General features: G+C 35.5%; 2 protein-coding genes across 3 annotated transcripts in view; one reads left to right on the forward strand and one right to left on the reverse strand.

Moving 5' to 3' along the window:
• Positions 1 to 13,109, reverse strand: part of LOC112848374 (dnaJ homolog subfamily A member 1-like) — a 90,134-nt gene extending 77,025 nt beyond the window's left edge. The window contains 2 exon segments of the mRNA XM_086720224.1: positions 10,779 to 10,918; positions 13,082 to 13,109. Of these exon segments, the coding sequence (XP_086576350.1) occupies positions 10,779 to 10,918; positions 13,082 to 13,109 (168 nt within the window).
• SPAG16 (sperm associated antigen 16) overlaps positions 1 to 24,820 on the forward strand; it is a 1,014,588-nt gene that overhangs the window by 341,959 nt on the left and 647,809 nt on the right. The window lies entirely within an intron of this gene.

Below are 24,820 nucleotides of genomic sequence, written 5' to 3' on the forward strand. Positions count from 1 at the left end.
TTTTGATATTTTTGTATTTTTCACATTGAAATGTATTTTATTCTTGTACCACCTTTTTTCAATTCAAAGGTGAAGACCATACATATGCAAGTCACATCTCAGCTGTAGAATTTAGGGCCTGTTAGCTTCCTTATGTCCTATTACTAATCCTATATGCATGTATACATAATTTGGTAGATATTTAACAATGTTACATTTTGAGAAACTAGGGAAATGTACTGGGAAAATTTTCATTTGAATTTTTTTCTTAAAATTTGAACAAAATATTCTTAAATACTTCTAAGTATGTAAAGATTAACATTGATTTTATAGAAAATTTTCAGAATATTCTAATTTATATGTAGGAAAGGATTCTGTATTGTTCAAACCATAACTTCTTTCATCAATTTTGTGGTTTTTTTAAGTACATAAAAAAAAAAATTCATCCTGACTCCAGACTGACAACATTGAATTGACAGCTGATAAAAGTTGTCAGCATTGCCTGTCATATTAAAACTGAGCAAAGTACAGAAATGTTTGTAAAAGCTTCAAGTTATCCTGTCAATACTGTCATTTCATTAAGATTAATTAAGCCAAATTTGCTTGTTAATAAAGCTCAGAATATGAATCAGTTATATCACTAAAATGTGGTCCTAACTTGTATATTACATGGTGTGTATGCATATTCATAGTTAAGAAATGAGGTATTATAAGTCTTTTTTTTTTTAAGTTTATACTAAAGGCAACCAGTGTGCAAAAGAATGTGGAAGATTTTTAATTAAAATTAGATCAGAGCATATACACAGCCAAGACTAATTTCAATATGTGACACAACTGGAAAAATAGGGGACAGTTGAAAACCAGTCCAGAATTGATTTTATACTTAACTTTCATATTGACTCATATATTAGAACAAAATTAATTTCATTTGAAGAGTGAAAATAGACCACTTTGTATGTCCAACTTACAACAATATAATGAAAAACTTGTTAAAGTTCTAAATTATACAATTAATTAATTAACCAATTGATTAATTAATTAAATTGCCAGGCCCTCATGATTCTTCTGTTGTCTTATAGCAATAGTAAAAATATCTTTTAAAGCTTCTGTGTTACCTGAAATCATTAACTAGCAACTTATTTAATTAAAAATAAGCTTATTAATTATGTAACAAATACTTATTGATATTATACTATAGTTTCTCTATTCTGCAAAGTGATAGAGATAAAATGGTAAACAAACAGAAACATTACCTGTACTCATGGATTTAACGGTTTAATGAGGGAAAATATACATATTTCAATAGTCTTACCATGCAAATTTGCAGCTCTAACAAGTGTCATGAAGGAGAGGTTTCTAAAACCATATGAGTCTGTGATAGGGAGATTTGACATATTGGTGGAAGTCAAGGAAGTCTTGAAGAGGTGACCCTTGAGTTTGAATCTGAAGGTTTGGTAGGAATTGTTGGTGAAAAGAATAGGAATAGGATCTGCCTAGGCAGAAGAGCTGCATGAAGGCCCATTGACAAAACAGAGTACAATAAACATAGAAACCGTTAGAGGTTAACTTGTGTTCCCCCAAGAAGATATGCTGAGTCCATATCCCCAGTATCTAAGAATGTGACCTTATTTAGAAGTAGGGTCTTTGTGGACTTAACAAAGTTAAAATGAAGTTATTATAGTAAGCCCTAATCTGGTATGACTGAAGCCCTTGTAAAAAGGGGAGATTTGGGGCACCTGGGTGGCTCAGTTGGTTAAGCTTCCAACTTCAGCTCAGGTCATGATCTCATGATTTGAGGTTACAAGCCTCATGTGGGGCTCTGTGCTGACAGCTCAGAGCCTGAAGCTTGCTTCAGATTCTGTGTCTCCCTTTCTGTCTGCCCCTCCCCTAATTGCTGTCTGTCTCTCTCTGTCTCTGTCTCTCTCCCTCTCTCAAAAATAAATAAACATTAAAAAAAAAAAAGGAGATTTGGACACAGGCATGTGCAGAGGGAAGACTATGTGAAAAGACACAGACAGAACGTAGCCTTTAAGTAAGGGAATGCCTGAGGCTACCAGAAGCTTGGACAGAATCCTGCAGCACATCCTTTTCTGGTATTTCAGGGAGAGCATGGCCCTGCCAACACCTTGACTTTGGACTTCTAACTCCAGAACTGTAAGACAATAAATACATCAACTGTGTAATACTTTGTTACAGCAGCCTTAGGAAGCTAATATGAGGGCTGAAAGCCGATTAGTGCAGATGAAAGGGGAGAATAAGAGGAAATCATTCTGAAGAGAAGATGGGGCTGTAGATAAGGACAAGATCATGGAGAGTCCTGAGGCCATTTTTGGTAGTTTTGTTTTTATTCACAGAGCAAAAGATTTAAACAGTACGAAAAAGAGATGATAGCAGCTGAGACAAGAGTAGTGATAATGACTATGAAGAGATGTCAGTGGGAATAAGGAAGGGGACTTAAAATTGTAAATAAACTATAAAAAAGCAAGCTTACTCAAGGACATTACTCCAAAAGTTTTGTCTTCTCTTTTGCCAATAATTTTTCAAACTATTTTGGGTTGTTTTCCTTAGCATCAAAGCATACTGCTTCTTCCGTCTATTTCTTTTTTGGTTCTTGGCAACAGATTAATTGAGATATAGTTGATAAATAATGTACATATTAAAAATGTAAAATTTAATAATTTGGACTGATTTACCATGAAACTAATACCATGATGAAAATAATGAACATATATCCAAGCCCAAAAGTTTTCTGGTGCTCCAGTATAAAGACACCCTTTATCTCTGGTAATATTCCTTTCTCTGAAATCTATTTTGTCTAATATTAATATATCCACTCCAGTTTTCTTTTGCTTATCGTTAACATGCATCATTTTCTGTTGTTTTGTTTTTCACTTATTTGTATCTTTGCATTAAAGTGTGTTCCTTGGAGCACTTGAATGACTCAGTCATTTGAGCATCTGACTCATGATCTTGGCTCAGGTTATGATCTCAGTGTTGTGAGAGTGAGCCCCACGTTGGGTTCTACACTGAGTGTGGATCCTGCTTAAGATTTTCTCTCTCTGTCTCTCTTCCTCCCTCTCTCTCTTTTTATCTCTTTCCCCCTCCCCCACTTGCATGTGCATGCATGCCCACTTTGTCAAATATAAATAAGTAAATAAATAAATAAATAAACAAATAAATAAATAAAAATTAAAAAGTGGGTTCCTTGCAGAGAGCAAATCATTGGGATTTGCTTTCTTATCTAATCAGATAATATTTGCCTTTTAATTGGGAATGTTGAGTTTATTTATGTTTAGTTTGATTATTGGCATAGTTAAATATTAGTTAACTATTTGCTACTTGCCTTATGTTTGTCTCCTTTGTTCTTTGTATTTTTCTCCCTTTCTTTGCCTTCTTTGGGACTGAGCATTTTTATTATTCCACTTCATGTATATTGCTGGTTTATTAGCTATTATTCTTTAGTTATTTTAGTGATTGTTTTTACCTTGAAGTAATATTAAGTGAGGTACCACTTCACATACACTTGTTAAGTGAAAGCTTGTAAGTAGCCTGTAACAATGTCTTACATTTCTCTTCTCCTAACCTTTCTGTTACTATTGCTATGCTTAGAATTTTACACATGTCAAAAAACTCACATAAGTTATCTTTGCAATATATTTAAATACTAAGTTCTGGATTGATTTTGACTGATATGTTTTTCTCTTCATTATGGTTCAGATTTTCTTACTTCTTTGCATATCTGGTAATTTTTTATTGTATGCCAGGCATTGGGATTTTTACCTTTGGGTGCTAGATATTTTTGTGATCCTATAAACATTCTTTAGCTTTATTCTGGGAAATGGTTAAGTTACTCTAACACAGTTTGATTCTTTTGGGTCCTATTTTTAAACTTAGGTAGAAACAGAACAGTATTTAGTTCTGGGCTTTTATTGTTCCACAGAAGATCTTTCTGAGTATTCTACTCAACTATCCCCATGAATTAAGAAGTTTCCTTGTCTGAAAAACACTTAACTATTCCCAGCCCTGTGTGAGCTCTGAATATTGTTTCTTCTAATTCCTTCAGGTGGTTATTCTCATAGCCTTGGGTTGTTTCCACACAACATGCACTGATCAGTATACCTAGCTGAATACTCAGGGAGAACTGTGTGCACACTTCTGGAATTTTCTTGCTGATGTTCTCTTCACTATGCTAACCTACAGAGCCTAACTACCTTGGCCTCTTCAGACTCCTAGCTGTGTCTTCTACTGGAAAGATCGCTCATACTTATATAACTTATTTTTCCTTTAAACCTTTTACAATCCGGCTTCACTCCTTCTGAACTTCTTATCAAGTCACCAATGACCATCACTGTGCTAAAACTTGTGGTAGATTTGCTCTGAGTGATCTGGCCCCCATAATGTTTAACCTCATCTTTTACTAATTTTCCCTTCACTCAATCAATTATAGCTCTTTTGAATTCCTTAAACCTGGTATGCACAGTTTTGCCTTAGAGCATTTACATTGGCTCTTCCATCTGCTTAAAGGATTTTTGTTCAGATATCTGCCTACCTGACTCACTCCTCTTTTTTAACACTTACATTTTCAGCAAGCCTGATCATCTTACTTAAAATTGCAACCACTTCTTATGAGAACCAGTATCTAAAGATGACCCTCAATTACCTTTGTGTAGCCTCTCCACCTTGAATCTGTGACTCATTTCTAATTAATAGAATATATCAGATGAGACAATCTAGAACTTCTGAGGCTGAGTCAGAGGAAGCTTTGCAGGTTCTCTCTTGGTTTCTTGAAATACTAACTCTCAAGATTGTCACTGAGCACTCTCTCTCAAAATCCAGCCTCCATGTTGTGATGCCAGATCACATGGAAAGGTCACCTATAGCTCTTTGGTAAGTAACCTTAGCTGACTTTAGCTGCTGGCCATGTGAAGTGAGCCATCTTGGACCTCTAGCCCAAACAAAAGCCCTGACTAATATCTTTCTGCAATCACATAAGAAATCCAAGCAGAACCAAATGAACCCAGTTAAAACACCATACTATAGAAAGGTAATAATAAATTGTTTTAAACCACTAGGTTTTGGAGTAGTTTGTAGTCAAGACTGACTGAAAACTCTTTTGCCTATTTAATTTGAAATCCCCGTCTCTACTTTTCCTTTTTCCTCAGAGCAATTATTATTCTTTAAAAGATTGTATGATTTACCAATTTATTATGTTTAGTATTCACTTTAGTCTGGCTATCCGCACCTAATTAAATCTCTAAAAGGATAGCAATCTGCTTTTTCCCGTAATATATGGCAGTTATCCAGAACAGTATGCCTGGTGTACAGTAGGTAGGGATCAATAAATGTCTGTAGAAAGCATGAATGAATAAGGTAGTATTCCATCATAAAAAAAGTTAAAAAAGAATCTTTCTAGAGATAATCACAAATTCACCTTAAATGTGGCACATCCCCAAAACCAAAATGGTAAAATAATATATCAATGAACATCACAGAATGTCTTCTAAATTAGGGACTTATAAACAGCAAACTGAAAGGTAACTGTTAGAAAAAATAGAAACTACTTGAAATTATTTTCAAATATTAGAACATTGTCAGACTCTTGGTAGTGATTTTATATTAATATAAAATTTTGTACCATCGTCATGAACAAAAGACCTAAATACTTTTATTCAAAAGTGACAAAACAAAATTGAAAATGAAAAGGATATAGCCACAATTTTTTAACAGAAGGCTTTGTTGCAGTACCTTTTTTGAGTGATTAAACAGTTAACATAGTTTGAGTTATACATGTTTATTGACATCAGTTTGGCATTATTTAATGGAATGCCCGCTGGAGATGGACTTGCATCTGTGCTCAAAATACATAAAATATATTTTAAAAAAAGAAAAAGGGAGAGACATTGATTTATTATGTTTGGTGTCCAAACACAGCTCAAATTGCTTTTTGTGAAAGAGTGATGTCTTACTGTTTCTTTTAAGACATTTTATCTTGAAAACGATATTTCAATACTTAGTTAAGTAAGTGATATGAAGAATGGCTATGAGTTTTTAAGGAAAAAAAAATACTTTTTAAGAGTGTTCACTGAAGACTTTTTTAAACTATAGGGTCTGAATTTTAAAATCATTTAGGTAGATTTATTTTTGAATATATAATGAATCTTGACATCATTGTAAAAGGATCATCAGTATTTGACTTCTAATTCAGATAATAACATACACTCTTAAGCAAACTATAGCAAAGAAAAATGCCAAACATGCTTCTATAAGCTTGGAATATATGCAAATTTTATATTAATCCTCTTTGACTCCTTCTCAACTTGAACATCTTACAAGTCTGATTGGGCAATTTATCAATTCTCATGCTCAATGAATTTAGTCATTGGGCACATGCAACTTAAAGCAATGAGGCATAACTGTTGAGGGTGTATAGAAATGTCAGTTTGGATGGATAGCACAGAATCAGCATACAGATTTAGATGTCATAACGTGAAAAAAAGGGCAAAGGTTAAAATCTAGCCTATATTTGGAGCGAAACTGAAGCTCTATGGCAACACACTGAAACTAAAGTTTTACATGTTTGCTTTATGGGCAAGAACATATTCATTTATTTATCTTTGCACCATACAATCTGCACATTAAAGGGAAAAAAAACAGCAACACAAAACAATGGCATTAAACAAGAATACATGACGTTGCTGGCTAAATAATTTATAGTTATTTTAAAGTGCAATAGATTCTTATCTAACATTACCCTTATCCTATATTCTTTTCCTTATAGAATGGAGTATCATCACAACTAGGTATTAAGTGAAGTCAATAAAATGCCAAGTTGCCCCTGTGACGATGATTTATATACAGAGTGACTTGACATTATATAGTTTTTGGTGGCAGACCATATCTTTAGTGTGATGCTAAATAGTTGCTTTTGTAGTTTTAATTCAAAGAAACCAAATGCACAGGGCCTGAGACAGGGTGAAAATGAGTGAAGTGGATATAATGGGGATTTGTAAGTCCCACCTAAACGGACAGCCACCACTCACCTCTACTAGATAGTTGCCATGCTAGAATGTGGGCCCAGGAATGCCAGGTATTTTATTCATGAAAGAAAAGTTAGAAATAAGGATTTATCGTTTCAAATCACCTACTAATAAGTACTGAAATTTACTTCATTCTTTTGTGCTGTATGCAAGGCAAAACAAACAAACAAAAAACCGAACACACACGAGTATCTGCATATTAAAATTGGTCCACATTTTACTAGTTGGAGGTTAAGCTCTTACACTAACTTTTTCCAAAACGTGATCATTATGAGAAACTCTGTAAACTTTCCTCACTTTCCCCATCTACCAGATTATCTGCACTAGCAAGGTAGCAAAGAAAAAAGTGCTGTATTTCTATCTTAGGCTATTTCCTTCAACTACGCTCAGTGTACCAGCTGGCAAAGCCTCCCCATTTTTCATTCTTTCATTTTATATCTATTTATTATTAGCTTTGTACCTGGTATTGTTTTAGGTTCTTGGGTCACAGCAATGAATAACGTATCTTAATACCCTATTCTCAGAAAGCTTATATTCTATAGGAGGAGATGATCAGTTGATAGGAAAATATGATTAGTTTCATCTAGTAATTAATGCTTCGAAGAGTATTAAGACAAGGTCATCTATTAGATAATATGGGTACCTGAGGGGGTCCTTTTATTTTTATTTTTAAAAATTTTTTATTTAAATCCAGTTGGTTAACAAACCATATAATATTAGTTTCAGGTGTACAATGCAGTGTTCAACACCTTCCACCCAACACCCAGTGTACATCACAACAAGTGCACTCCTTCATCCCCATCACCCACTTAACCCATCCCCCCACTCACCTACCTGCTGGCAACCATCAGTTTGTTCTCTACAGTCAAGAGTCTGCTTCTTGGTTTGTCTCTCTCTTGCTTTTTTCCCCCTTTGCTCATATTTTCTGTTTCTTAAATTCCATGTATGAATGAAATCATAGGGTATTTGTCTTCCTCTGACTTATTTTGCTTAGCACAATATGCTCTAGCTCCATCCACGTCATTGCAAATGGTGACATTTAATATTTAGAAAAATGTTTACTTATTTGAGAGAGAAAAAGAGAGAGCGCACATGAGCTAGGGGGGGACAGAGGGAGAAGAGAGAGAGACTCCCAAACAGACTCTGTGCTTTCAGTGAAGAGCCTGACATGGGCTGGATCCCACACACAGTGAGATCATGACCTGAGCCGATATCAAGAGTAGGATGCTTAACTGACTGAGCTACCCAGGTGCCCTTCATTCTTTTTAAAGATAAAGTTGCAATCAGAGTTAACTGGCCATTAATATTTGAGAACCAATAGCATTTGGGCTGTAAAGCCATGGGATCAGGTGAAATAATTTAAGGAGAAATTATAGAGAGGAAAAAAAGGGAAAAATTCAGGGCATAAGAGAGCACTCCAATATTTAGATAAAAGAAGAAGTTAGATAATAGAAGAATCAATGAAAGGAACTGAAAAATGCCTAGTGAGGTAGTAGAAATGCCAAGGAAGAGTGATGTGACAGAAACCAAGAAAAAATAGTTCAAGAAGAAGCGAATGGCTAACTGTTTAGCTGAGAGATCCAGTAAAATTAAAACAGTAAATAGCTATTGAAGTTAGCATTGCAGCAAGGGGCCATTTGTTACAAGAACTACTTCAGTTGAATGATGGAGTCATAGAGGGAGAGACTGACTCTGATTGCAACTTTATCTTAAAAGTATTCTTTTATTCTCCTCAATTCAGTGAATGATACCACAAAATTGGAAAGGAAAAAATCAGAACTAGAAATTATTCTTTTTCCTTTCTTTTACTTACTTCCTGTATCAAATGGATCAACAAGTGTTTTTGGTTCTATCTTCTAAACATATCCTTAATCTGCCAATCATTATTTTCCTTTCTCTGTGAAGCAGAAAAGACAGACAACAGACAGCTCTCCTAATAAGCTTATTGTGAAAGGGAACCAAGATGAGGAATAATAGCTGCAAGGAAGTATGCTTAGAAAAGCTGGTTTTCTAAAGTAAGAAGATTCTAGAATATGTATGCTGCTAGGATTTGAGTTGGTATAGATGATACAGGAGAGCAGAGAATTGCAGGAGCCAAGTTCATGAGAAGTGAGTGGCAGTGGGAGCAAGATACAAATAGAGATGTTTGATATGAATAGGGACATTTCATTTATTGAAAGAAAAAAAAAACTAGAAAAGGGTGGATATAAGTCTAGTTGCAGGTAGGTAGGTACATTTTGTAATGAAAATGGAAGCTTTATACTGAATCTATTTTATCAGGGTCATTGAGAGGAGAGAATAAGTGGAAAAGGGATGAGGTTAGAGGAGGTAAGGGCATCACTGGACAAAGAAGTATTCTTGAAATACTCATTTTGGATAGTGTCAGACTAAGTATACAGTGTAGTGGGGTTGTGGAGCATTAAAGAATGCTATTTTCCATTTATGGTCGTATATTTACAGTGAGTCAAGAGAGCATTATTGTACATTATAAGGTTTGCACCATGTGGTAGGCTGAATGATGGTCCTCCCAGATATCTAGGTTCTAATCTCTGGAGCCTATGAATGTTACCTTATATGAAAAGAGGAACTTTGTAGATGTGATTACATTAAGGATCTTGATATAGATTATTTTGGATTTACTCAATCTGACCTAAATGTAATCACATTATTAATATTACAATGATCTTATCAGAGGGAGGCAGAAGGAGATTTTATCAAAAAAAAAAAAAGAGAGAAGAAAGTGATATGATGAGAATAAATTTATCTTATTTTATGTCATTAGGTTTGTGGTCCTTTGTTATAGCAGCAATAAGAAACTAATACTGCCATACCATGAAGGCAGAGAAGATGATACAAAACTGAAATGGAAATAAAAGCCTAAGGATGCCTCTGGCTTTGTTTTTTATTTGGTCTCATGACTCCATTTTGAAGATATGGAAAAGGAGAATGGTGTTCAGGAAGAAGCCTGACCACAGGCCCACTGAGCAGTACAATAGGACTCTGGGCAGACTCTAAGCTCTCTGGCCACCCCCAAAGACAAGACACCAGAAAAAGTGGGATTGAAGTACACTGAAGCAGAATGTCAAGCTGCTATTTTACACTTGAAGAAGGAACGTGAAGAAGTAATTGAAAATCTACAGGCTTAGTTTGAACTTCAGGCATTTGATATCCAGGGTGAGCGTAGAGTGGTTTCTCATGAAAATCTCATGGGGCGCCTGGGTGGCTCAGTCGGTTAAGTGTCTGAATTCAGCTCAGGTCATGATCTCACACTTCGTGAGTTTGAGCCTTGCATCAGGCTCTGTGCTGACAGCTCAGAGCCTGGAGCCTGCTTCGGATTCTGTGTGTGTCTCTCTACTTCTCTCCTGCTCATGCTCTGTTTCTGTCTCTCAAAAACAAATAAACATTTAAAAACATCTCAAATACAAGAAACAACACTGATGGGGAAGAGGATGTGAAGAGATGAGAGATGCTTGTATTTCCATTGACCATGACCGTTCTCCAAAGACCTACAAAAAATGTATGCATCCAGACAGAGACTTTCTTCAAACCCTGTGAATTTGAGGGCAAGATAACCAGACAATACCTAAAAAGCTGAATGTCTCATCTTTAAGCCAACGGTCTCCCCCAAATGACAACAAAGACTTCCAGGTACCATTTCAGTCTGTGGAAGACATCTCACTGAGTCAGCAAAAGGCATCACCTCCCCCTCCCACACCACCCCTACCAACAGCCATCCTTCCCTTCCCCCTCTTCTTCTCCTACCTGGACGTGGACTTCTGCCACCAATACCTCCACTACCACCTGTGAGAGCTGGACCACCACCACCTCCACCACCTCCTCTACCTCCAAGTGCTGGTCTTCCTCCACCTCCTCCTCTGTCACCACTTCCCAACTCCCCTGCCCTACCCAACAGTGAGGGCACTTCTTCCTGCTCCAACACCCCCAGGACTTACACTCCCATCTCCTCCTGAACTCTTCAGAATTGGTCCTTCTTCCAGTCAATGTCTTTGAAAGTCAGTCATTGAGCCCAGTTGTCCTGTGAAGCCTTTGTACTGGATTAGAATACAAATAAATGATAAAAGCCCAAATACTACACCCACCTTATGGGATTCCTTAGAAGAACCTGATATTTACGATAATACTGAATTTGAGTATTTATTCTCCAAAGACACAACTCAGCAGAAGAAAAAACTTCTATCAGAGACCTATGAGAAAAAGAGCAAGGCCAAATTAAAAAAAAATCAAGTTATTGGATGGAAAATGATCTCAAACTATGGGAATCTTGATATCTAGTTTACATTTAGAAATGAAGAATTGCGTTTAGAATTGCATTTTCAATGTGGATGACTCTGTGGTTAATCTGGAGACCCTGACTGCCTTATATAAAAATAGAGCCCAAGAGGATAAATTGATTAAAATAAGAGAGTAACACAAGACATCCAAAGAAGAAGAATTGAAGTTGCTGGATAAACCTGAGCAGTAAGGACAATTGAACACTTTTCTGTGAAGCCAATAGGAGAAGAGCAATCTCTATTTTCTTGTATCCCAGCTCTGAATAATTGCACCTGAATTGTGCAGTGAGCTAAGTCATAACACCATCATCCCCATGATCTACTGCATGTAGCAGAATGACCTGACTGCTGGGAAAAGCAGCCAGGAAATTTGTGCTGCTGGATATAATATGTCTTAGCCCCTTTCCCCATCCCTAATGATTCCCGTTTCTCATTCTAGCAACTTGTTAATTCCTCCTAGACTAAATATTCTGGCCAAAAGGGTAACTGAGGAAGGAAGTAGTCATTCATTGCTCTAAGGTTCCACTGATGCAGTTAAAAAGACGATGTCAGAGTCACATATTTCAATTGATTTTTCTAAATGTTGTATCCAGTAATTGTAGCCTGAATGTACCAGATTTCTCCCAAATCTCTCCATCTATTATACCCACATTACATGTGACTTTTTCATCCTCTTTGTATATGCTTGTTTTTCTCTCCATTTGCTATCTATAGTTGTTTGTTCTATGGTTTGGGTTGTTGTTTCACAGCCTTTGAAAACCTAGAACTCTAATGAGTAATTAAGTAACCCTTGCCTTGGCGGGGGCTCTTGGGTCTGGAAAACAAAGATAAGTGTATGGGGCTCTGCAGCCCCTGGGCCATGCCATCCATCTTTTCAGAGTCCAGGACTGAGAATGTGGAATGGGTCCAGAATAGACAGAGGGATCCTTTGCCTATTATTACCTTGAGTGCTTCTGTCCACTTGAGGCCACTTTTCTCAGCCTGGAGATGGGGCAAGGGATAGAAAACAAAGAAGAAACTAAGCAGTTAGGTTTAGGATAACAAGTAAGCCCTAGAGACATCTAAGTTGCTGTGACTCCCTTGAAACTTTTATGCCTTGCCCTTAGGTCCACTAGAATGCCTCACTCCCCTTGGATGCCTGGGCATTCAGGTCCACAAAAACATCTCTAAATGACTGGGTAGGGGACTTCTAGGTTTATTCAGTTATTGATAAGCCTTCATGATAATTTGGGGAACCTTAGATGAATTGTTCTCACATGCAGCATAGGCCAGGAACCACTCCCCGCCTTCTGCTCCAAATTAGTTCATGAAGCCTAGGAATATCTGAATCCCTGCAAATTGGGTTATAATATAATATAATATAATATAATATAATATAATATAATATAATCCCCACTAAAAAAAAGAAACTAATACACTCCATTAATTAGTTAATTAATTAGTCTTCCTTTGTATCTTTACTGTCTCCCTTATACCAGGTTATTTCCTATTAGTATGTAAAAAACACATTTATAAGTCTTTAAAAAATAACAATAAATGATAACAAACAATTTTTTAGCTTCACATGCTCAGTTTTAGCTACCAATCTGTTTGATAGAGTCCTTTTTACAACTAAAGGTTTTTATTTTTATCTTCTCTTCCCCAACTTTCATTTGTTCCTGAATCTTCTGCTAACAGTCTTCAACTTTTTACTCTAATAAATTGCTCTCAGTTTTCAGCAACATGCTTTTCTTGATAATTCCAGTGTACCCTGTTCACTTGGATTTGTCTCACCTTTTGGTTCATCAATTGACTTCCCCATTCTGGTGATAGATATTCTCTTTTCTTGGGTTCTACAATACCACCTTTTTTTTTTAGTTACCTTTTTTCCCTTTTTGTTTATTCTTTATTCTTTTTCATGGGCTACGCTTCTAAATTTTTTACCCTAGTGTCCTTAGCACAGCTCTATTTTCTTCTTATTCTGCACTCTCTTTGAGTAATCTTAGTTTCTTCCAGAACTTTCATTACAATCTATATACTGATCACTCCACATTTTCTATCTAACATTCAGAGTACTCCGCTGGTCAAATATACTCTGTTCCTTTACACCTTACTGTCACACTGAGATGCCCTGAGTTGGAGTGACAGCCTTGGTTGTCCCACTGCACAGCACATTCACTAGATTGTGATGATTCAATTCAGAGCTGAACTGAATTTGAGTCTGACTTTGGTCCTTTCTGATCGGCAATAGCTTGGGCAAATGATTTGCCATCTTAGGCTGTAAAATAGTAAAACTCCTCTAAACAGTGATTATCACATGAAGTAATGCACACCAAGTATAAGGCATGGTACCTGGCACATGGTAGGGGATTAATCAATGTCAGCAATTATCAGTACTGCTAGTTTTCTCCTTCTCTTCTCTAAGTAATGCCTCTGCTGGTAACTACTACCATGGCACTTGTGTTTTGTAGTACTGTTGTGTGGTAGTTGCTCATCTCTTCCACTTCGGATGTTCACAGCCCACCACTGCCACCCTCAGTCCTCCTTGCCTCTCCGTCACTTTTCTTGTCACTACCACACCCTTATTTTCCAGAGAGTGTTGTTGCTGTCACTCTCCTCCTCTTTTTTCCTTCATCAGTGAATTTGCAGATCTCAACAGTTTAGACCACTCTTTAAGACATCTTCCTCATTGCCAGGTTCTGCTCTTAGTTTTCACAGTTGATATTTATCATTATTATTTATAATAAAATTGGAAAAGGAATGATCAAGAGCAGGCCTGCAGGCTTCCCTTAACTGAGGACAGCCTGGCAATGAAATTTTCTTAAAATATGTTAGTGATGGTCCACCAGCAAACACTAATGGTATCTGCTATTGGGAAAGTCATTATCAATGGACTGCCATAGCAAAATGTGTAGGATGCTTATGGGAAACAAACCTAGAATCTATGAATTTATGTGGCACGGCCCCCTGGAGATGCCATGTATACTATGGCACACTCCTAATATAAAACGGAGATGTTTCATGCTAAAATACCTCCCTTTTGGGTAAGTCAAATGACCATACAAATCTCTTAGAAGCTTCATTTTTTAATATGGGCCAGTGTGTCCTGAATGGTAAGAAAGGCCTGGGAAGTTGTGTTAGTCATTGTGCATATTTCTCTGCTTTGCCTATGCTGTTTGATTACATGTATCCTTGAAATCATTAGTAAAGGTTGTTACTAGGTAAATTTATGATTTGTGTGAATCTAATTTGACACTCAAATCTGTGTGTTTTCTCAATAAATATGGTGGCATTTGAGATGATTTGAGTTGCTAGAAAACTTCTCTCTAGGTATCTGAGTCAATATTAGGCTATGATTCTAACATAATTGTCTGTAATAGTTACAGTTCCCTTTGAAGCAATACATTGTCACATGCAATTCAGTGATTAAATGTATATACGTGTATAATGCAATATATTATCAATATCTATATCTCTGTGTCTGCATAGTGCCACAAGAGAGCAAATATCAACTTATCCAATGATTTGCTGCTTTAGAGCTTATACAGTTTTTGACTATTAAAAATTAGAAATAAATAATTCACTCTTTTAGTCTATAACTATTAAGTAAATTATTTCCGTAGAAATATATGTATTTCCTCACTAAAATACATATGAATGAAATTTACAAATAAGGTTAGCTCATTTTCAAAGCATCTCATCCTCTTTTGAAATATCTAGCCTGAACTATTTAGGTATTATTTATGAGATGTTGAAATATAACACACTATATTTGTGTCTTTTTTTAAGTTTTGGCTGTTGCAATGAATATTACATACTTCTTGAGTGTGTTATTTCCGAGACAAATGTGTATTCCATCATATTGTAATTAGGACCACAACATTTCCTAGAACATTGCTTACATCTTAATGAAAGGATAATCATGCTATGAAGCTTATATTTTAGACATTCCATTTATTTCTCTGTGGCTCTTTCACTTTGTAGAAACAATTTTCATTCTTTTTCATTTTTAATGCATCATGTACCAAGTGAAAAAAAAAAAGATTGTCTAAAACGAAACTGAGTGTTGTCTGTTGATAACAATTCAGGTATCTACATGAAGCCCCTTTTCTCTCCTTTTACAGATTTTAAAAATTTTCCATTTACTTTTATTGAGGATTCCTTGGATATTTCTAAAATTGCTTTTCTTTCTGCATCTTTTATTTTTTTTTTTTTTATTTTTTTTTTTTTAACTTTATTTATTTATTTATTTTTTTTTTTTATATATGAAATTTATTGTCAAATTGGTTTCCATACAACACCCAGTGCTCATCCCAAAAGGTGCCCTCCTCTGCATCTTTTAAAAGATGATCTATATGTAGAGAGGATTAGAATCTGTAGGGACATGGAATCTAAGAAACCATCTGGATTCAGAAGAAAGGGGAGTTGATACTAATGACAATGTATAACAATAAGTCTACATTTGTTTTGTCCTTTTAACTTTCAAAAATTTTTAATCAATCATATAATGATACTTCATCATATACCATAATCTAGAGATTTCAACATGTCACCACTTACTGGATTATAAGGGAGAGCAATTTTACAAAATTAAAATCTCAAAATGGATTTTCTTTTGACTGTTCTTTGGAAATACCTGTTTCCTTAGTTGATATGAATCAAGAAGATTAAAATCAGACCTAAATAAAATAATTCCCTCATGGGAGATAAAGTCTGACAGTAAGTAGTGCTGGCACCCATTTTCACTAAGGTGGGCTCCTCCCTGGGTTTTGTCATTGACTGTGTTATTATTCACAATATTGTCCTGCCCTTCTCTGTAGGAAGATTATACCTATCCACAAAATTGAACTCAGATGTACCCATATGGTGTGTTTTGGTCAATGAAATGCGAACAGAAGTGAAGGATGTTACTTTCTGGCAGAAGCTTTAAGAGTTGACACATGCTTAGCCATTCTGTATTTTTCCCTCTCCTGTCATGAGGGGACATATTGTGTCCTAAAGGAGATGACATGACAAAGCTGCAGGTAACCAGCAATGGACATGTATGATGAGTGAGAAAGAAACCTTTGAGTTATGTCACTGGTATGTTGGAGTCGTTTGTTACTGAAGCACAACCTAGACTGGCTTTGCTGATACAAGTTTGTTCAGGTTATTAGGATCTTCACTATCCTGTTCTTTAGTGCTGCTACTTACCCCCCCCCCCTTTTTTTTTAATTATTTACTTTTAAGAGAGAGACCATGAGCAGGGGAGGGGCAGAGAGAGACGGGGATAGAGCATCCGAAGCAGGCTCTGTGCTGACAGCAGACTGCCCCATGTGGAGCCGGAACTCAAGAACCGTGAAATCATGACCTGAGCAGGACTCGTTGCCCAGTTGTGAGGACCAGCTGTTAACACCTCCAGGTCCACCTCAGCCTGCGCTGGAGCCATCCTCTCCGCAGAGTAGCCTCAGTAAGTGACTAAGCCAGAATATGGTGCAAGGACTTAGCCATTTCTTTTCAACAGGGGACTTCTCTACTGGCTGATCTCTGTTCTGAGGCTCCCAGTTGGGCTGGCAGAGACTCTGTCAGATCTGCACTGCTGTCTGGCAGTTCCTCCTGCCCAATCCTGCTTTCTCCTGTTTCTTCACAGATACTACTTTCCAAGATAATTTGTACTCCTCACTTTGGCTTGGCATCTGCTTCTCAGAGGAACTAGCTTGCACAACATTTACCTATCTTATGAGAATGCCTCCTTAGATATAAACAAACAAACAAACAAACTAATCCAAAAAGAATGCCCTCCCCTCTTCTTCTTCCAATGGCTATTCTCTAAGTGCCTGTCTCCTCTGTCTGTGTTTATTCACTGGGCAGCTTTACCATGAGCAGGATAGTCATGCCTTAACACAAAACGCTAACTTGTATCAGTCATACAACGATATATCTAAGTATATATCCTTGGTTCTGTCAAGATTTTAAAATGAAATTTCTCCTTGATAATTTTCTCAAGTGTAAAGTGGAGATAATAAAAGTAACTTTTCCATAGAGTTGCAGGAAGAATTAAGAGCTACTGCTCCTTAAGTGCTCACTTTTTGTCAGGTTTTACTACTTTCTTTTACTCCCTTAGCAGGTGAGTCTACCAGGGCAAAGAGAGGATTAGTAACACACAGCTAGTAATAGGTTGAGCTGGGACTGAAGTCTAGACAGTGACATCACGGCCCATTACTTTAACCACACAGCTCTACTCTTTCTCAATGAACTTTGTGAAGAACTTAGCAACATGCCAGCCATGGATTTAAGCTCACCATTTGTTGGAGTAGGCATTCTATAAGTATTTAACATTATGATTTATTTATTTTCCAAGTGGAAAAAATTATTTGACTATAATTTGAAAAAAAAAAGGGCAGTTTAAAAAAAGCCAATTCAGTGAATTTTGACTTTATTTTGAGGGCACTGAGTTATTGAAGAGTATTGAGGTGGGACTGACATTCAGTTTTATATGTTAAAAAGGGGACTCTAGGGGCGCCTGGGTGGCGCAGTCGGTTGGGCGTCCCACTTCAGCCAGGTCACGATCTCGCGGTCTGTGAGTTCGAGCCCCGCGTCGGGCTCTGGGCTGATGGCTCAGAGCCTGGAGCCTGTTTCCGATTCTGTGTCTCCCTCTCTCTCTCTGCCCCTTCCCCGTTCATGCTCTGTCTCTCTCTGTCCCAAAAATAAATAAACGTTAAAAAAAAAATAAATAAATAAAAATAAAAAGGGGACTCTATCTGTAGTATGGTCAATGAATTGAATGTGGCCATGAATGTAGGTAAGGAAATGGTGGAATTTTTCAGACTAAAGATGAGGGCAGCAAGAACTCTTGTACCAGCAACAGGAATTGGAAAAAAAAATTGAAACAAAATTTAGGAAACTCAAATTTTGACTTAACCTTTACACTAAATTGTGTCACATTAGTCTGGACGTTTAATCCATCTGGACTTCCGTTTACTCGTTGGATGTGGTAAATACTGAAGATTTTTTTCAATTGTATGGTATCTATTAAGAGAATGAGGGCAGAAAGTTAGGAGGAAGGGAGCGAAGGAGCAGTGTAGGTGTAATTGCATGAATGTGGTCGAAGAGGTTTGGAATAACTTTAAGCTTTGTGTGTTTATGGCATTCTTAAGAAAGCATTTTTTTGGGCGCCTGGGTGGCGCAGTCGGTTGAGCGTCCGACTTCAGCTCAGGTCGCGATCTCACGGTCCGTGAGTTCGAGCCCCGCGTTGGGCTCTGGGCTGATGGCTCAGAGCCTGGAGCCTGTTTCCGATTCTGTGTCTCCCTCTCTCTCTGCCCCTCCCCCGTTCATGCTCTGTCTCTCTCTGTCTCAAAAATAAATAAACATTAAAAAAAAAAGAAAGCATTTTTTTTCAGCAAAAAACTGAATAAAGGCCATTTAACTTCCCACTTTATGTTCCTCTAGCTTTCCAATTTACTTTTAAACTCCCTTTACATAATAAACATATTTATATCTAGTTTTCAAAAAGAGAACTTGTAACATCTTAGAACTGTCACTTAAGTATGAAGAAAGAGGTCAAGCATAGTGGAGATGTTTGGTAATTTAGTGAAACGCATTAAGCAAGCTCCCAATAAAGCCAACTCTCCTTTAAAAAAAATCTAGGATATATGCAAATTCCAAAATGTTGGCAATCAGAGAAAATAATTTGCCATAGAGAGTAGTGAGTTGAATCGATATTTCAAATAATGCAGATAATTGTAGGGAAAGTAAAGAAACAGGCTCCACTTTACTCTCTTGTGCTTTGGCAAATTGTGTTGCATCTGCTACAGACCTGGCAAAGCAAAGTGTATCATTTTGGAAATTGCTGCTGAGTGTGGTTATTGTGCACTACCATAGCAGAGATTTCCAAAGTCATTGCAGAGCTGAGGTGACAGGGTCAGTAGGCGTTAGCACTTTGGGGGCTCTTTGTCAGTCTGCTAAATAGCTGACATCAACTTCAGGAGGCAGAAAAGTGTCAGAGTCTATTTTCACTTGGCAAAACTTCGACCAATAATGGTTGAGTGAGTAAAACTTGTACTCACTTACTTGTACTTTTAGAACTCCACGATGTTTCTTGAGTGTTGAATTAAACAAGAAAGCTAAACAATAATTGATTTGACATTTTCATTTGTTATCATTCTAAAAATTGTCCAGAAAGAATCCAGATTTTATTTAAAAAAAATCAGTAAATATAAATGTAGCAGTGAAGGCAAATGCAATGTTATTAAATATTTATCCTAGTTTAGGATAAAATTTCTTGCCTGAAATACCAAAATAGTCTACTTACCTCTCATTTTGCTTTTCTGTGGGCTTTCTACACAATGTAGCCAAAGAGATTTTTCTGAAATGAAAATCTGATCATGACATTCCATGTTTAAATATCTCATTATCTCACCTAATAAAAAAATACTTTAGTAGGTTAATTCATTAACTAATGTTATGTAAGGAGTCACATCAAACTTTTGTTGTTTATGGGGTGTCTGGCCAGCTCAGTTGGTAGAGCATGCAACCCTTGATCTTGGGGTGGTGAGTTTGAGTAGGTTGCGTGTAGAGATTACTCAAAAAATAAAATCGAAAACAACAACAACAACAAGCAGCAGCAACAACAACAAAACTTTGTTGTTTTAAAACAACAACAACAACAAATCACTTCCTGTTCTTCATTTCTGTGGTTCCAGAATTCAGAAGTGGTTTGGCTGGATGGTTCTGGCCTGAGAACTCTCTGAGGTTGTGGTGACTTGACTGAAGCTGCAGTTAGATGAAAGCCTGACTGAGGCTGCGGTATCCACTCCTAAGAAGTCTCATGTACTTGGCTTTTGAGTTGCTGATCACAAGCTGGTTTCTCTCCACAGGGGGCAGCTTGAGTGTCCTCACAATACGGTGACTAGTTTACCCCACAGTGAGTGATTTAAAAAAGTAAGATTTCTTCACTGATTTTTATGACCTAATTTCAGAACTTACTTTGTCATTTCCACCGTTTCTATTGTTTGTATAGGCCAGCATTGATTAATTGTGAATGGGCATTTCAAAAGGGTGGTAGTAATAGAAGACAAAGATGATTGGGTACCATCTTGGAACCTGGCTATCATAGTTGGCTTTCCTTTAGTTTGGGATAAAGTCCAAACTCTAGGACATTGCTTACAAAACCTTTCATCCTATGACCATTTCTTATATCTTCATTCTGTTACTCCCTGGATTATGTTCAAGCCATTAAAAAAAATAAAAAAATACCTTTATTCAATTCTAATGTACCACACAATTCCCATTCTTATCTCAGTTCTCATATTCCCATTCTGTTAATTGATTCACTCCTACTCATTTTTAATGTCATTAGATATCACTCTTTTCTGAAAGTTTCTCCTTGACTTCCCATTCATTGATGGGTGACTTGGTTCTGTACCTCTGTAATATCTTGCCTTTCTTAAATTATAATCCCTATCACAATTATATTTTATGATTACTTTTTCCTACTATATATACTAGTAACCTATGAGATCTAGAGGGAAGGGGCTTTGCATATTTTGTTCATCATTCTGCTTCATTGCCCATCCCATGCCTGAAATGTAGAAATATTTGTTGAATGAATGAAAAGTTATATACAAATGAATGTAAGAATATCTTGGCTCTCAGTAAGTGACATTCTTCTCATTTTGTAAGAAAATGGACATAATCTAATGGGTAAACTCACTGATAATTATTGTTGTTTAACTTATCTTTATAAACATTAAAGACAGAAAAGAAAAATCTAATGTAATGTATCAAGAGTAGGTTTTGGTTTTCTGAGAAGACTGGTAATTTGTTGATTCCAAAGATACACATCCTATTTTTTTCTTCCAATGACCAATGAAAACTAATGAAAGTGGTTTTATTGTTCTAAGTTATAGATCAGTAGTTTGACATCTGAGAACCAATGAAAGCCAATTAAGTTTTTCTACCAAATTAAAATATTTTTTTTCTTTCAGAGCTGTGAAATTACAAAGTTGTGGTTAATATAGACTCAGTCAAATTTTCCATATTTGTAAATATTATATTTTTGATATTCTAGTTTTAAGGATGAACAAAACATCATTTAGTAAAATAGTGTCATTAATTAACTGTACAAAACAAAGATCACTGAAAGATATTTCTGTGAATTTGAAATGTTTTCATTAAATATGTCACTAAGCATGTCACTAAATGTAATCAAATCACTATTTATGGTAAAATACTCTAATCAACATAGCACTTACAGAAATAGTAGCACTTAAGAAGAGTATTTAAGTAGTAAAGTTTCAGTGAAAGTTTTTAATATTTTAAAAGGTTGCATTGTCCATTTCTCCTGAAATGTTAACTGACAGATAAATGAGGGAAAACAGGGAAGGGGACAGTTCACGTCCCATCTTACTGATTGGGGTCTCTGGGTAAGTTCTTCATGTAGATTGATGTGACATCTGTAAACACCAGCTGACTGAGCAAGACCTGGCTCATTACTTGTCTTCCTTGTACTGATGTTTCTGGTAATAATGCCTTGGGAGCTTACATTTATCCTTTGCCCTATAGATGGACATATGTGACAGACACTTTTATAAATGTTCCCCACACTGGAACAATTACCTTGGATTTTTACCAGTGTAGCATTTACATAGAGCAAAAATTAGTACATTATTTGATAACCAGTTCATGGTAATCTGTGACCCTTTAATATATTGACATCATTTACACATAACACAACCTGAATTTTAAAAAAAATATTCTTTGATCATTTGATGTTTGAGACATGGATGTTGCAGATACAATTGAAAAGGAAAGTGTGAGGCTCCTTTCTATCAATGATACTTATATAAAGTCTGTTTATAGAATGGACAGACCATTTGCTTCCAGTTTTGGGGTATTTGGACATATTATTGCAAATTCAAAAATTTGTTATGAAATTTTAAAAAAAGAAAAAAATCCAATATTTTGAGTTATAACTCAGCTCATCAAAGTTTTAGACTATGTGTAATATATCCATGATAAAAGTTTCAGTTGATTAAACAAGGGTTCATTTTACTCTTGCCAACTTAATGAATATTACAAAGAAATCAAGATGCTAGGAGGAAAAATAAATACGGTCAAAAACTTACATTATGGACCTAACTCTCTGACTTTTCAAGTAAAAAGACTGAATTTTATTAACCAATAAAGAAAAGTTATCAATTTTCATCCTCCAGCTTCCTCTAAAGAGTCAGAGAATAGTAACATGCATTGTTTTCAAAGGCTGACAAAGTATATTTGATTTTATCATTTTTAACTGCATTTCTCATAATATACTAGTTAGTTTAACCATAGCCTAAATGCAAATTTTTAACTCAAAGAATGCATTTTATTTTGAAAATTAAATTTACCATATTTTGTGTATATTATTTTGTTATTGAAAGTACCAGTGTGAAAGTTACTGTGCAAAAATTTAAAAGTTATAGGCGATAACATAAATATTAAAGAAAATTATAGAATTATATTTAATTTGTAAGCAATTATTTCATAATTTTTGCCTAGTTTATTATATCTAAACCCAAGATCTCTTAGGTCTCTAGTATAAGACTGTGAATATGTATCTATATATTGATTAATAATGTAACATTTGTCATATACATTATAGTTCAATGTTAGAAAATGTACTTTGGGATGTGAATCACATTATATGGATGTGTTGTGTTCATATGTTATTTTCAGGACACTGACAAATTGCTATTGCAACTAGTTGTAACTAAGTATGACATAATTCTCTTAATAGACTCTAGTGAAATGGGTGTTCTCCTAAGGTCTAAGATTCAATAGTTTTTCTCTGAGGTGCTTTTAGTTTCATGGAAAAACTTCAGTGATCAATAAGCTCAAAACTCAAGAAATCTATACCATTTGTGTTAAGAGTTCATATTAAGTGCTGAGACTAGTATTGAAGCAACAGAAGATGTTGACGATGTGGTCAATTTTCTTTCCTCTCATCCTTATACAATGTGATTGAATTTAATCATTTAGTAAGTTTTTATATCATTAACTAATGACCATACTGTTTCCTCATTACATGCTAGACAAACAGAAGATAAATAAATAGCTTATTTTTAGCAGCAATCCATTCTGGTGATATTTAAAATTGTAATGAAACAAAAATTAAAAGGAAAAACAACTGTGGAAGTGACCAGAAATAGTTCAGTGTGTTTGTGATATGCTAATTATTCTAGATATTCCTTATAAAAGACTACTACTTTAATAAATCTTCAGCTTTAATTTCAGTCAATAATTTTAGCTATTGATGTTTCCTTGGTGGCACAGGATCATAAACAACTAAATTAGCATGGCCCAGTCTTCCAACTTATTGCCTGCCATCCAATTTTCAAGCTGATGGATTTTTCTCTTAGGTATTAGAAGGTGATTTTTGGATAAATTACTTTGGCTAAAATTATCTTTAAATATCAGGTGGTAAATATGTGTTGGCTTGATCTGAAAACTTAAAGTATCAGTATCTTAGATCATTTAGACTGGTTAGTTTTCAGTATAAAATCCATGTATGCATATATAAAGTAATATTTAGAAGTAAACATAAAAGTAAAAACTCATTTCCAGTTACTCTAACAAAAAAAAATTATTGGCATTTAAATATATTTTATTCTAATTATTTTTCTGTTTATATACATTTTTCCTATACTTGTAATCACTTGTTTACATATCTCTGTACACTTCTAATAGCATCTGTATTATATAATATCATGTCTGATATATAGATACTCAACAAGTGTGATAAATTAAATATATGAAATATATCCAGATGCCAGCAGAATGCATATTTATACATACAGATAGTAGGCCCAAGGGTTTTTACAATCCCAGGACATACTATTCTCACTATTATCTATGTAAATAACATTCTCAAGACTATAACTTTATTTATATAGGCCACAATGTGAGTAGACCACAATATATCTCCTAGAATAGTGTAACACTGTAGCCATATATGAGTATTTATGTGTAATATATATACATAGGTACACACACACATACATTCATATAATAGCCATAGGTATGTGTCAGTCTATTTATAAAACTATGAATAATGGCCTCAAAATTTAATGCATTTCAACCAGTTTATTATTTATTTATTAAATATTTTGTGCTCTGATACTGAGCTAAGGGCCAGGAAAGCAATGTATCAGTGAGACAGATATTATTCCAACCCTTTTGAAAATATCATGGGTGATGGCGAAAGAGTGTTAAGAAGAGACTTCCACTAATATTGCAACTCTAAAATGCTTAGCAGCTCCATGACTGCAAACAGTAGTCCTTACATTCTAAACCGAGGTGCTGAATTATCTATGCCAGAATTGTAAAAGTTGACCAGAGAATATATAAATCCAGAGAAAAATATATGACCAGAGAAAAATAAAATAAAATAATAAAAAAGGGCTGAGAATACATTTGGAGATTTGGAAGAGAGGATATTTTTGACAAAAGTCAGAGTCCTGTGACATTTGCCCTCCTTTCCCTCTAGGTTAAGAGGAAGACTCCCTTCTCTCTTCC

The sequence above is a fragment of the Puma concolor genome, chromosome C1 (assembly GCF_028749965.1).
Source record: "Puma concolor isolate L17-30 chromosome C1, mPumCon1.1.hap2, whole genome shotgun sequence".
In the NCBI taxonomy this organism is placed as follows: domain Eukaryota; kingdom Metazoa; phylum Chordata; class Mammalia; order Carnivora; family Felidae; genus Puma; species Puma concolor.